Source organism: Mesitornis unicolor, unplaced genomic scaffold, assembly GCF_000695765.1.
Source record: "Mesitornis unicolor isolate BGI_N332 unplaced genomic scaffold, ASM69576v1 scaffold20911, whole genome shotgun sequence".
Classification (NCBI taxonomy): Eukaryota; Metazoa; Chordata; class Aves; order Mesitornithiformes; family Mesitornithidae; genus Mesitornis; species Mesitornis unicolor.
Genome location: NW_010164722.1, coordinates 344 through 15,116, shown reverse-complemented (window position 1 = coordinate 15,116; position 14,773 = coordinate 344). Strand labels below are relative to the sequence as shown.

The 14,773-nt window shown below is 38.1% G+C and overlaps 1 protein-coding gene across 1 annotated transcript in view; it reads right to left on the bottom strand.

Annotated features, from left to right (window-relative positions):
* Positions 1 to 14,506, bottom strand: part of DPP10 (dipeptidyl-peptidase 10 (non-functional)) — a gene marked incomplete at its 5' end in the record, with an annotated part of 36,745 nt that extends 22,239 nt beyond the window's left edge. The window contains 7 exons of the mRNA XM_010194415.1: positions 170 to 217; positions 4,046 to 4,167; positions 4,870 to 4,917; positions 6,420 to 6,511; positions 10,777 to 10,884; positions 12,221 to 12,259; positions 14,383 to 14,506. Of these exons, the coding sequence (XP_010192717.1) occupies positions 170 to 217; positions 4,046 to 4,167; positions 4,870 to 4,917; positions 6,420 to 6,511; positions 10,777 to 10,884; positions 12,221 to 12,259; positions 14,383 to 14,506 (581 nt within the window). The remainder of the gene's footprint in view (positions 1 to 169; positions 218 to 4,045; positions 4,168 to 4,869; positions 4,918 to 6,419; positions 6,512 to 10,776; positions 10,885 to 12,220; positions 12,260 to 14,382) is intronic.
* Between the last annotated feature and the right edge of the window lie 267 nt (positions 14,507 to 14,773).

Sequence of the window (14,773 nt, the reverse complement as noted above, 5' to 3'; positions counted from 1 at the left end):
TCCTTATTATTTGCAGATGTGGATGTTGCTAAAAGGTAATTAATAGAACTTTATATGAATGAGCCATCTATTAGCTTTCATTTACTTGTAACTGCCTTCCCCTCCCCCATGCTCCCCAGAATGATCAAGGACGAGGATAAAATATACCTATGCCATAAGGAATACTCACTTGCAGGATTACTTGTACTGTGCACACTAACAACTGGAATGCCTGGCCCTGTTTTGAGGAGAGAAGAAAAGCAGAGGAAGTGTAGGGTAGTTAGCATTTCAGTCAATAACAAAGCACGAGAACACCAGCGACTATGTAAAGCCAGATCCTGGAAGCCCATATACACACTTCCCTTCAAACACAGCAGTAACTCCACTTGGGGGATTGGACTAGATGATCTTTTGAGGTCCCTTCCAATCCCTAACGTTCTGTGATTCCACTGGTGTCAGGGACGGACACAGGTTAGACTATGGTACCAGCAGAGTGTGAAACAGAAACTACCTTCTGCCTGCTCAGCAAGCAGTCTAGACCTCAGGCACCTAGGAGCCTTTTTTTTAAATCTCCATGCTTTAACTGGAAATAATAAATGAAAAAATTACAGAGGCACTTAATGGCACTGTCTAAAATATAACAGTTTGACATTCAGAAACAGTAACATTAACAGTCACTGGGAAGTGAATTAATGATAATATTCACTTATGTTTTCTAAGGAAAAACTACAGAAATATTGAAAAATTATCACATATATCACTTAATTATCTGTTAAAGAAGCTCCTCTGGTACCTCAGCTCTGAAAGACCAAGAGCATCACGGCTGAATCTAAGAGTAACGTAATCTAATCTTATTTCATGGTGATGTCAGATACTATATTTTTACTGTACCACTGAGAAAATAAAAGCATCGAGAGTAATTCTCCACGTCAGTAAGTGCTGTGCAAATGCACAAGATGGCATGTGAAACTGGGGTGACGAAACATTCAGGACACTCAGAGGTACAGCTGAGATCACTGTCCCTGCTCTGAGGACTCCCACTACTGTAAACTTGCTAAAGAAAATGTTGTGTCCTCACCCTCAACATGGAACTTGTACATGGGAAACTTAGTTCTATCTCAGAGAGACAAGAGTTTGAATTACACGCAGGCAGTCACTGTTGAGCTAGGAAGGATGATTCAGAAAAGCTGAAGTCCCTAGAGACCCCACGGCAGACAAAGGCATGGACTCTCTGGAATTAGGAATTCAGATTCCTCTTTTTTTTTAAAGAAAAGATCCCCTTTGAGAGCAGTTCAGAGATAGAGCTTAATTTATGTGTTTTGAGTCATCCTGAGGAGGTTCTCTCTCTCAATTAATTATGGCATGAGCCTAGGAAAACTTAAAATACCTGAAATAAATAGCGTGATGCCATTCACAGCCTCTGAGAGTCTCCAATATAGATTTTTATCAGTTTCAGTCTCTGCCTCAAGGGAGACTGTTGACAAAAAAGTCTTACAGGTAGATTGCTGACAAATAAAAGCTTTCTGCCTTAGCTCCTCAAAAGATAATTTCTTCAGCTGTCTCTTTCTCCCCTTGCTTTGGTTTTCAAGCTCTTTTTACTTCTTCTGAATTTGTAATTTTGTTTTGAATTCCAATTTAAGAAAGAGAGTTTTTGGAGGTGAAAGTCCAGCCAGCTCTATTTGTACTAAAAGATCAAAGGATGATGACAAAATTTGAAAAAAGGAGACTAAAGTACATTAAAACACCAATCAAAAGAGAGAAAGACAGGCTGGTGGTACAGGCGTTGTGCTACAGCTCATCAGAACTAAGCACAGCACTTGGATTTCCCATTGACCTCCTATAACTGGCACTAAATCCACAACTTATTTCCCGCTGTATAAAATGGTAAAAACAATTCCTCCCTTTGTGAAGTATCTTATTTGAGTGGAGAGATTAACATCTGCTTGCGTTTATGAAGTGCTAAAGGAAAAATCCACAAAAGGTGTGGAAAATAAATGTAAAGGATGCGCTTGCCAAAACTGGGAGGCTGCAGAGCCAGTCCTCCTCTACCAGGCTAGAAATAACTGCTCACTCGGGAGAGTCTCTGGAGATGGATCCAGCCGGTATACTGAGATGGATCTCCTGGCTGAGGGTAACTAAGGAGGAAAAACTAACCTAATAAAGGTGCTAATGGGTAAACAAGAAGTGGAAGAACTGAAGCTTGTATAGATCAAACCAGTTCAAAGTCCCTCAAGGATTTTTCTGGGTAAATTGTTTTTGTAGTAATTCAGTCAGGCTTTTTGTTGTTGGAAAACGAGTGTGTACACACATAGGTGTTTCTGTCATCTGTCTCCTTGAGGCAGTTTACCTCATATGCTTACAAGCAACTCTCCTCAGAAGAGTTTTAATACCTGCTCTATGGTGGTGATGTTGATACTGTTAAATACCTGCCCCACCACAGGCATTTTGAAGAGCTGTGGCAGTACACTGCTGCTGTCAAGCTCTGGCAAAACACAAGAGAAGACCTCTGAATAACCCCAAGTTGACAGCTATACATTAATGCTAGAGGTAGGAAAACTTAATGTTGATGTTTTATCATCCCTGCCCAACACCTGCAGCTTAGTGCAGTCTACAGGTTGCAACTCAGTGGAGTGTAGGTTTAATCCTAGGAGGATGATCCACAGTCTTCTCACCTCAGAGAACTGCCGTATTTAAAGCCACTGAAAGTAATTTCACGTGCAACCTCCTACTGGCATCCACATTTTTATATCAAAGAAACATGTTAAAAACTGCAGATTAAATATACTTTGTTAAAATAACAGAGGAAGCTATGAGTATGGGCCCTAGCACATTGCTGATTCAGGGCAAAAAACTCTTTCTAATTTACCAATCCTCCCTCTTGCAGGAATCTGAGACTTTCCCCACAGGGACTATGTCAAGCACAAGGGAAAATTCTGCTTACATCATGAGGAGCTCATTACTAGTGCAGTCTTTAAGGGCCTCAGGATTAGCTCCGTAACTTTTGCTACAGCTTTAACCATTTATAAACCATGCAGTTCATATATTTATTTTTTTCTAATCAGCTATGTATTATAGGTGCACTTCCACAAAAAACCAAACCAATAAAAACAACCACAACCTTATTTTAGCCAATATATCTTCATAGTTTGTTTGAATAGATTCAATTCTCAAGCAGGCAGATATTTCACTTTTGTGCAAAAGAAACAGAAAAAAAATCCATGCAAATAGAATGGGCTATTCACATGTATTTCAGACGAATTGCGTTGTTGCTGTTTTCAATGTAATTTCAATGAACAAAAATACTGGGAGAATGTTGTCTGTAAAATACAGCAAGTTTCAAGGACAACAGGTCTAGCTATGCACTTTATTATTGATTGTCTCATGCTTTTCTGAACCTGTTCTTATAATCTTACTTATTTATCAGTGCTTATTTCCTGGGTGTAGGGTATAAATTTCTCAGTGTGAGATGGTTCTAGTTTTCTACTTATACATACTAGCTCTGACCCAACTGGTGGCATTCAGTGCTACTGGAATGCAGCTAATAACAAAAAGCTGTAAGTTATTTATTGCAAATGGATTGATAAAGAGGATCTGTCTTATGTGGCTTAAACCATACTTCATTTTTGGTAGATGTGGGTGAGTGTGTATATATATACTGTACACATACATAAAGACACAGTGTGACAGAAAGCAGGTCCTTCTTTTTTAACTAGGTATAGTTGCACAAGATCAATCTCAATACATAAAATAATGAAGCTGTTACAAACCACAGTACTGTCACTGTAAGTTCCACATTTTTTGGTGAAGGATTTTTATGCAAGGTAAATTTAAAAGTCAGTGTCCTTTACTAGAACGGAAGGGTTAGATTTGGAGCAGCTTTCTGATATCACTTATTTAGCTTTTGCACAGAACGTCTTTACTTACAGTCTTGCAATAAGCTCCATACAGAGCTCTGAGTAATCCACTACTGAGCTAAATGTTAGACTCCAGCCTAACGGACTTCTCAAGGGGATACATTAATTCAGAAGCAAATACAGTACTATTACATGCTGTGCATTTGACATACCTTTGCAGTGCAGTAAAAAATGCCTACTCATGGGGCTAAACTTTGCACTGAAGTATGTGCAGTGGTCTTTCAAGAAGTTGCATGAGAGACAATGACGATCCAGTGATCCCACTGTTGATACGCTGGGGAAAAAGTTGATCAGAGACATTTTCCATTGTAATAAGATACAATATACAAAGAATTAGCTCAGAGTGATAAAATTTGTTTCGGTCCTTAAACTTCCCAAAATATCACTGTTTGACGCAAACTGTTTTCAGATGACTCATTGGACTACTGCTCTGTAAACTGGGCAATGTAGACAGGATTAAAAACCTGCCCAAAGCAGGACTGGGGTTCCAATAACTAGCAATGCTGCGGGCTAACACTGTTAGTAGCACACCAGGAAAAGCCTCATTAACTTCAGATTTAAGTACTGAGGTTCATGTAAGGAGGAGGTGCCTTGCCCACACACTTTAAATTTCATTATTAGACCCCATAAATATTAGTTTTATTTAGAAGATTTTCACTACTTTTAAAAATACAGGCATATTATATGCTTGCATTTAGGTTTAGCTTTACAGATGCTTACAGAGGACTAGTGAAGACATAAGTGGTAAAAACATTTTGCTGAAAAATATTCAAAATATTTAAAATTAAAATATTTCCATTTTTTAAAGTGTAAAATATCATTGGCATTTTTAGTTTTGAAAAATTGATTCCTTACTTGTTACACAATATAAGTGATTACACAAGCCCCAAAGCAGCAATTTTGCTCACAGAATGTCATCACAGCACTTATGGCTTGGGATGAAGAAGCTGGTAACACAGCCCCATGTACTTCTTACCTATGTAGCTGTCTTCCTCTTGGGGATTCTTCAGTGCTTAAGAAATAACTGTGCCCAAAAGACGAACAAAGTTAAACTCAGTTTGGCAGACTGACTTGGGCGGTATTTAGAAAAGTGAGATATGTCATAAATTACTTTTTTAAAATTAAAAATTCCCAAATATACATGAAGATCAAATACTTATAAATAAATCTAAGCTCCAAGATTAAATTTAGACCCAGTATATGGAGTAGTTACTTCAGATGCTATATAATTTCATATTAAAACAATGGTGAACACAGGATTTCATGGTTTCTGTTTAATTCCTGTAATGCCCAGAAGCTCCAGTAGCAACCAGAAGAAAGTTTCTTCTTCACTACAAGAGTTTGAAATATAAATGCAAGGAGCACAAAAAGATCACAGTGAAATGACATCATAAAATACGATAGCCCTTATGATACCCAAAACCCTTTTTGAGCTGTAGAACGACTTTTTCTTCTATCTAGAGACAGAAGCTTGCACCCTAGGTGATGGTTTACAGACAAGGTTGGGTGCATGGAAAAAGGTTCAGTAGAGCTGCTGCAAGGATATCAAGGCAAGTCCTTGGTGTGTCCCGGATGAGATCCCCACAAAGGTTTTGCTTGAGAGGCAGAAGGAGGGTAAGGAAGTGCTCCCAGGTGGCTGAGACAACCCACATGCGGTCAGCCACCTCTGCAGGCTGAGTGCATCCGTACCTTACGTTTTCATCTGAACCTTGGAGAAGCATCAAGAAATTCTCTACAGATACATTTTCAAAACCCATGGAAAGACAGGCCAGAAAGGTGTTTCTCCAGTAACACTGGAGATTACAGACATTAATGCAGCCTCAAAAAGGTCCTTGCTGAAATACCATTTATTTTAAAGAATAGCAGAATTAGATACATCTCATTATTTTTTGCTGTGTGCAAATATACATGGAGAATAACCAAGACCCACTACAGTTATCTGCAGCCTTCAAATGTTTTGTGTCAACTCTTTACTGCTCCCAAAAATCACTAAGTATGTGCTGTATTTCCTTACCTCTACAGTGCTAAGATGGGCTTTGGAAAGATTTCTCTCTGAGTGATTCAGGTGAAAATCTTGGCATTGGATAATCACTGTATGAATTTATGAGGCTGAATCAGATGCCCACAGTTCAGAGCTCTCATGCAGTAACCAAGCAAGAAAACTAAAGATTTGAGGATTTTATCAAGTACTAAAAATTTACTCTGATTTCTTCTCTCGAATCAAGGAAAGGGCCACCAAAGTGTTATTACTGCTACATTGTGTGTTGATTTCTTTTACTTAAAAAATACAGTGAGTCAACAGATGTCATGGTACGCTTTTTTCACTCTGCATTATAGCGCACACAATAAAAGACTAGCAGATAAACTGTCTAACACTGCACTTTATGCATTTAGGAGTGTAAAATTTAAGGTAATGCTCAAAAATTAAAATAAATAAATAAATATTGTTACTTAATTTTAGATACACTATTTCCAGTTAAAAGGATTCAGATATCTCCAAAAACAGACAAAGAGAACAGTGCTTACATCTTTTGAGTGTTTTCATCATATGCCAGGATTTTGATAACTTCCCAGTTTCCTGATGTCAGGTGTCTCACACTGATTTGTTCACTTTTAGCCTGGAGAGAGATGGAAAACATTAACTTTCACCTTACTTGTTACACTTTCTTTGCCTAACAGGATTGTCTGCACACAGCATTACTAATTACAGCTTTTTAAACTTTAATGTGCAACGTAACATCTTTAAATCACAAACTCCACACTTCGACAGGCCTGAACGTCAAGCATCATTTCCTTCCCACATATATACTTTTCAAAGTCATTAAAATCTCAGTTTCCATCACAATTTTTCTTTCAGTTGCCCATATGCAAACAGACAATGCAAGTCCTCGGATCTTGTCATTACACATATTTTGTTTATTTTAGTGTTTCTCTTCCTTTACATGGGCATAGCAAAAGAGTCTAACTCAGACCCCTGTAACCGAAGCTCTGCACCAGAGTGTGCTCACCAAGCTTTCACGTTTATCACGTGCTTGTACTGAGCCAAGATTACTGCAAAGAGGCTGTGCCAAGAGAGGACATCAACATCATCTGCATTCGAGGAGGCAGGCAAACTTCTCTGAGAAACGTACAACACAAACTCAGATTCAGAAGTTCACAGGATCTAAACCTAGGTAAAGGCCCTGCTCCAACATGCACTCTGGAGAAGCTTCTCTTTATCCAGGGTCTATAAGAAGAGTTTCAGAGTAGCTTCCAATTTTGGCAACTGAATCAAATGCTTACAATGTGGGGAGCATCCCTTGCTCCCTCTCATATACTGTTTCTATCTCAGTGCAAGCCCGAGGAAATAACTGCTACAAAACCTCTCTCAAAGAACTTCATGGCAGTTTTCTCAACCAATGCACCAGGAACTGACTTAGGAAAGCTGAGCATGCAATGCGTACCTAACCTTCAGGTAAAACGAATCTCTTTGGCTGGAAGTTGCAGCAAACTTCTCATCAGACACAGGTTAAAAACAATGAAACCTGAAGAGTGAGAAGCTCATTTGAGAGTGCTTTCTAGTGCAGACGGTAAAATTGTCGCTTAGGTGCTGAAGATTAAAACTTCAACTCTCACTGTTATACAGCATGAACATACTTAAAGTGCTTATTCTATATGAAGATTATGATGCTTGGCCTGGATGTAAAAATTCTTAGTTTTTAAGTTCAAGACAAACTTTGTAAAGAAAAGAGGTGATATTTCAGCTTATATTTCAGCTTACTGGGTGAAAGCGAGCAGCAAGAATTACAAAGGAGGTCAGATGGAGGGTCTAATGGTGCTTTCTGGCCTCGCACCTTGCTCGTGTGAATCTGGAGCACCAATCCATACCTAATCACAGTGGTCTCAGTGATTATGTGGCCTACAAAAAGTCATAAAGGCAAGAAGGTCTTTTCTAATCCCTGTATTGCTGACCTGTACCCTGTAAACTCTGGGCTCTACGTCAACAGCAGCAATAACCAGAAAGCAGAAAATGCTGAAGGACACTGATGAGATGTCTGGAACTGGCAAGGCAGAAACAAGAATGATGCAGGAACTCTATAACAAGCCTTGCCAGTACAAACTGAAATCAGGACAGCGTGCTAGGTGCTGTACATGTATTTATGATGATGGTTTCCTTGTTCAGGATGGTTCTGATATTCAGTGCTGTCTCCAGGAATGATTAAAATATGAATTAGTGATTCACTATAAAAGACTACTTCTTCTCTAGAGAGAGAAGCTGCAACTATTGAAAGAGATATTTAAATATTGAGAACGCAGAATTTAACAAGAAACAGCAATAAAGAACCCAGCCAAGTGTTAATAAACATGGTTATTTTTCAAGGTTACAGCAATAATACATAATTTATGAAGCTTGCAGGAAGTTCTTGCCTTGATCCATTAAATTTACTTTATAATTCTTACTTTGTGGTTGGAAAAAAGAGACTTTCTAGAGTTGCAAAACCCCATGTAAGAAATTTCTAGATACATAACACATGATTCAATCCCACTTTGAGATTAGTTTCTTTAAAATATTTTTAAGTTACTAACAGCCTTTGAAAACAATAAAACACACATCTAACCCCCTACATCCCGACAGTAAATAATGTATGATAGACAGTAACCTTTTAAACAGAAACCTTCCCTTGCAAGAAGATTTACTTAGATGTTTCTGCTAACCTGGTTTTATTGTATCATTGACACATACTTTTCTAAAGTACAGTCAAAGAAATGCAGCCCAAGAAAGGCCATCATTTGTCAGCACTCGTAAGATTGACAAATAATCCCCAGTGATTAAATTAATCTAAAGCAAGCCATTAAAATTTACTTCTGTGTCACTGTATGTTCACTTTGGTTCTGTGTTTCAACTTCCCTGCACTTGGAGGCTGATTTCTGTTAATGAGCAGATATCTGTACAGAGAAGTAATGAGGATCTGAACACCAAATTCCAACATTAACTGAGTGCCATCACGAAAAAAAAATGATCACCTGGGCACTGGGGACCTGCTGACTGCTTAAAATTCTGCAGGGCACCTGTTATGCTGCTGTGGCTCCCACAAGGTGTGACAAACATCTGATGTGACAAAAGACTTTATGTGCAACGGTTAATATAATTCTTATGCCTCCATGTTTGCTTTAGAAATAATGGACAATCAGATTAATGCACTGTGTAAAACACATCATATAAACACATTTCCTGTCTTTTATTGCTCTCTATCAGCCCCATTACCACACAGAATGTTGCTTATTGATGAATAATGGTTGATACGTGGGATATCACAATTCTTCTTCTTCTCAGGAGTAGCTATATACTTAAAGCCAAATTTGTCATTGGTGATACCATTCATACTTGTTTATTCATGGTACTGGCAGTCAAGATAGAAGTATTTTTGATTTTTCGAGCTGTGCAGTACCCAGAGCTCTTATTCTGCCTAAAAGAGATAGAATAATAAACTCTTAATCATAAGCTTGACTTTAACCATTGTTCTGCTGGGATTAAAGCATTTATCTTTAAATATTTAAAGTATTTAAAAGTAGGTATATATTTAATTATGTCATTGAATAGGAGGGGGCTTAATCTTTTGCTTAAATATTTTCCTGAATTAGGATCAAGTTTCCTGGGCTCTTTAGTACTGAAAAATGTCAGAGCCTACAGGTGTAAGGTAAATTTGACTGTACCTGTAACATCCTCAGGAATGCTGCAAGTTAATTTTCAGACCTATAACATAATTATTTCATCTATTTTAAAGATACTTATTCTTACTGAGAAAGAAACCAAAATAACACTCGACTGACTAAATTGTTTTGTTCTGGTGTGAATTTATATGTGGTTACTGTACTAGTACATCTTTATCAGATCTCCATCTGACTTTGTTTTCTTTAGAAGACAGAATATAACATGTTTTTGATCCCTTTTTTCTCCTCTGATCCTTTCTTGACATATTTACTCTAGTGAATGAGGATCTTGTTCTTGCTTCTCCAGGTTAAATTTTCATTAAAGTTCTTCTGCTCTTTTTCTGTCTGCAGTACACTGTGAACATCTTTCAGACTTAATAATGTTCATACCAGAACACTGTCATAAAGGGAGATAATAGAGTTGCCTGGTGCCAAGTCTGCTATTTTGATGTTTTGGGTACCTTGATAATCCCTCCTATGTCATACGGCTCTGCTAAAGTACCTGGATTAATGCTCTGCTGATTTAAATAGATGCCTTGGAGTGTTCTGTTCCAGGGCATAATTTCCTTTATTAGTTCATCGCAGCTTCATACTGATGACCTTCAAAGTCACAGTGCAAATTTATCATCTTTCAGATTCTTCTTTGGAAAAAGCAATGACCCTGGGAAATGGAAGCCACTGAAAAAAGTTGCAAAGGGTAGTAAAAGAGTCCTAATTTTCACAAAATTTTAAGTTTTGGGTATTTCCTCCCTTTACTGTTGTGTGCAAGATCAAAATTCTGAATATTTTGAATTGACACTGTTTAAATTATAATCATGCATATATAGTGTACATAAACTGGGTAAAATGAGTATTACTACATGTCTCTTGAATTTCTGTGACTATAAAACATAACTATTGACAGAAAGGTTAAACTTCCAGAGAAAGTACTTTGGAAGTACCTTTCATTTACAGGCCTTATGTGCCAACACAGCAGACATCGAAGAAAAGAGAGAGGGCTCCACATACTCCACAAGAAGTTATAAATATGTTCCTCTGCACCAAGTGACTGACCTGGACAGGACAAATGACCACCTCCATGACACGTGTTCAGGCTCTACTGAAGAGCGAACCCCTGTTTGGGTTATGTGTCCTCAGTAGAAATCCTAGATGATCACTAGGATATTAAAAACAGCTTGAACCAAAATCTTACCTGAACAATAAACATGGCTATGTGGTGAAATTCACCCCGGCCTCCTTGCTTCACTGGGACAGTCATGAAGAATTTACTGCCATCTTTGGAGAAAACTGGTTCTTCGTTCTATAAATGTAAGATTGTGTTTGTTTGTCACACTTTCCATTAAACCTCTTAACAAAACATCCGCTTTGGGTTTTTTTGTCTCCTTGGCTTTGGTAGTTGCTGTGCTCATAATACAATCAGAGAAAAATCCCTAGATTTTAAATATATTCTGCTAAGATTAACAAAAACGTGGTGGCTAAAGGTACAGTTCATGCCAGCCATTAGCATTGTGCAATCTTGTCCTAAAGCATGGGCTACAGCCCTGGCAAAACCCTCCCTCCCAATGAAAGGTCTGGTGGTCTGATCCCTAATGCAGCGGGACTTTCCAGGACACATTCCTTTACAGACATACAGTTAACGACAGAGAGAAGTCCTACCAGTGATGAGGAGAACAAATGTTTCCATGGCCTGGACTCAGCGAAACGTTACCAAGTGCATGCTTTACACTCACTGATTTCGATAAAGTTGTATGGAAAAAATAAGCTCATTGAAGTGATATTCTGAACCATGGTTTTACCATAAACTGTAGCCTGATGTGGTACCATCTCTCTATGTCTAGCTTTACATGGAAATATTTAAGGAAAATGGCTTGCTATAAAAGCATAGATTTTTAAAAATTATTTCTCATTTGCACATTGCAAAATGAAGCCTGAAATGTATTTTAAATAGAAAGTGTTTCATCCATGTATTGGATAGCTCTTCTGAAGCTATGAAAATGGAATAATTTGCTGACACATTAGTTCAACATATTGTTCTGAGTATGAATTTAGAAATATTATTCTCATGCACTCCAATTACAGCCCATATGACCTCCAATCTTTGAACTCCTTTGGGTTTAATTTGGTGAGGTTATTTTTTAATCAGAAAGAAATCAGCACAGTATATAGGACATGCTTTGAATGGGATTTGTCTGATCTATCTTTAACCATCCAAGAGGTAGGCAGTTAATCAGCTACAAAGTATCAGTATCTAAGACCTTACTTAACTGAAAGCAGAGATGGGAAACTGAAAGGAACGTTGCCTCCGAAACCCAGACAGGTGTCTCAGTTCGAAGGGCTGAATTGCTCGCTGGAAGTGCACATCTCTTTCCACCACTGACACCATCAGCTAGAGAGGAAAACGTCCTCTGTGTGCTGCTAAGAGACAGGATTCCTACTGCCAGAGGAACAAGCTGCCATCTGAATGTTTACACAGACACTGCTATAATCCTCAGCTCTTAAATTAATTTAGGATCCTAAAAAGTATTCAATTTCAATAGGAATGGATTTTTATAGCATATAAAATAACATATATTTAAATACAAATTACAATGAAGCAATTACACATTATGCACCCAGAAATAGCATTTATACCATACCTGTTTAGGAAGCCACAGGTCTGACTGCATTTCATATTTCTAAAAAAGAAAAAAACTGCTTTTATGGCATAGCTATAAATCAAAAATATTTCTGACATTCAGCAAAAGGTCTCTAGCTATTTAATTTTTTTTCTACTACGTTACAATCTTCACATCTCTTCACTGGGACTTACATTGAAACAAATGATAATTTAATTACAAAGTCAGCTGCTTTATTCAGAGTTCTTGGTAGAACACCACAGGGGACCTAAGAACGCCTTTTTCAGTCCTTTCTGATTAGCTATCACAAAGGCTTACACAGGCAGTTCTATTTGTTTTTTACCTCTAGGCATCATTGACAACTGGGTATTTTAGGTCCTTCATCAGCACTGGGCAAACAGCCAGCATCAAGCTCTAAGTATGAGACCTTTTCAAATCACATTCCCCTGCCTTAATGGGATGCAGTGTGGCATTAGTGAAGAGAAAAAAAATAAATGCAAATTATTGTTTCTTATCGGTCACACTCATACTTCACATCATGCCATGTAAAAAGAAAATATACCACACACACATTTTGGAAAAAAAACAGAATATACATCAACTGTTGTAAATTCTCAGTGAAACTGAAGTAATGAAAATGTATTAGGTGTAGAAGCATTTGAACATACATGGCCTGAAAAATGAAAAATCTGTAGCTACTAAAGCAGCTGGGTTTTACAGTATTTTTTGGAATTGAGAACATGTGCAAAATGCTAAAAAATAATAATAAAAAAAACGGTTTAGAGTTGGAATCAAATGGTGGGATACAATATTAAATTCTCATAACACAGCCTTTCCTCATCCATTACTGAATTCGAGAGCATCATCTTACTCCAGCAGATGCAGCGCAGGGACTCTCCCGAGTTACAAGCGTGAGCCTGGTCAGAGCTGTGCTCAGTACAGCGGCACGGCATCGCTCGCCTTGCTCACCCTCCTTCAAGGTCCTTTGCTGCACTTTTATTTCTTTTAAAGTGGGACTTCTCAATCTCTTTTTTATTATGTCCTGGATTACAGCTCCCTGGATGCCTACCTCAGACAAGTCCAATTGACCTTGGAGAACACAAGGGTTTCCTTTCAGAAGCGACTGCTCACAGTGGTTCCCAACCGACTTTCTTAATAAAAGGGCCCAAGGCTTGTAGGAACCAGGTAAAAAGCAACCCAGCCAACAAATCTCCATGTTCACAAACTTAATCCATAGTCTGGGGACTTACTTGCCGTTTCTGAGTCAGGAAAAGTAACCTGCACTACTTAGCAAAAGAGGCACACAAGCTCTGAAATTATCCCTAATTCTTTAACATGACTGATTTCAGTAGCAGACACTGATGGGAGCCTTTTGACTCAGAGGCCAAACTCAGACTTACATTAATCACTCATAACCATTACGCTACCAAATTACACCCTCTACTTTGGAGTATCTGTTGGTAGTGATATTAGCATGTATAGAAAATATTTATAATTTAGCTAGTTCTGGGAAGAGACCATGACTCAGAATGGGAAAGTGGCCAACTGCACTCAAGATACAAGATCGACTGAGAAAATGGAGCGAGGTAACGCAGGAGTGTCAGAAGTCAAAGTCTGGGTCAAGGAATGGGATGTGTCTGGACTCAAAAAGAAAAATGTATCTCAGCTTGGCTTACGTTCAAAATGAAATATCCCTGTTGCCTTTCAGTTTTATTTTTTATCTAAAGTTATTTAATTCTGCTATCAAATTTGTGGGAATTAGCAGAATATTACACCTTTTCCTTTAAACGTATGTAAGCTGTGAGAGACAGAAAGATCAGAAATGAAACTCTGTAGGGGGAGAGGAGAAACCAGATAGCTGAAAATACCCAACAGAAGACAAGCTTGTCACTGTGCTAGCTATATCCAAAATACATGATGTTCAGCAACTGCAGTTTCCACTGAACTTAATGAATGAACAAAGCTTAGTAATTGTGAAAATGTCACTCAAAGTTGCTAATTGCATGAAATCATTTCACCAGATTTGGAATTTTCTCACATCCATTTCCTCCCTGTTGACTAATTATATTCAGCTTGCAACTACTGCATCTGCAAACTGATTTTTGAAAATCTTTTTCCTGAATATGAAAACAAAACGCAGGAAGAAACCTTCAAAAGAGAGCTTAGGAAAAAATCCAACTTACCCTGCTGCATGCCCCAGTTGTGGTTTCACAAACGGTAAGGATGGAGATATTCTGGGGTCTGTTTAACCATCTCACCACAGCCTTGGTGTTGCTTACCCATTTCACCATGGTGATGTAATATTCCCTAAGTAAACATTTGAAAACACAATGTCCAGATCATTCCTATCTCAGATTAGACTTTTTCTAAAAAAAAAAAAAAATAAATATATATATACAGTTTATCAAATTCTGGATTCGTACTGCATGACAGTATCAGTACTGAAGGATGGAGAAAAAAACCCCAAATGCCCAGCATCTGTGTTCCTACAAGTGGGAAGGCTCAGACCCAGTGTGCCGTTCCCCTGGGAAATTTGTACTCTGTTAGCACCTCCTTCTCAGCCATTTGCAATAT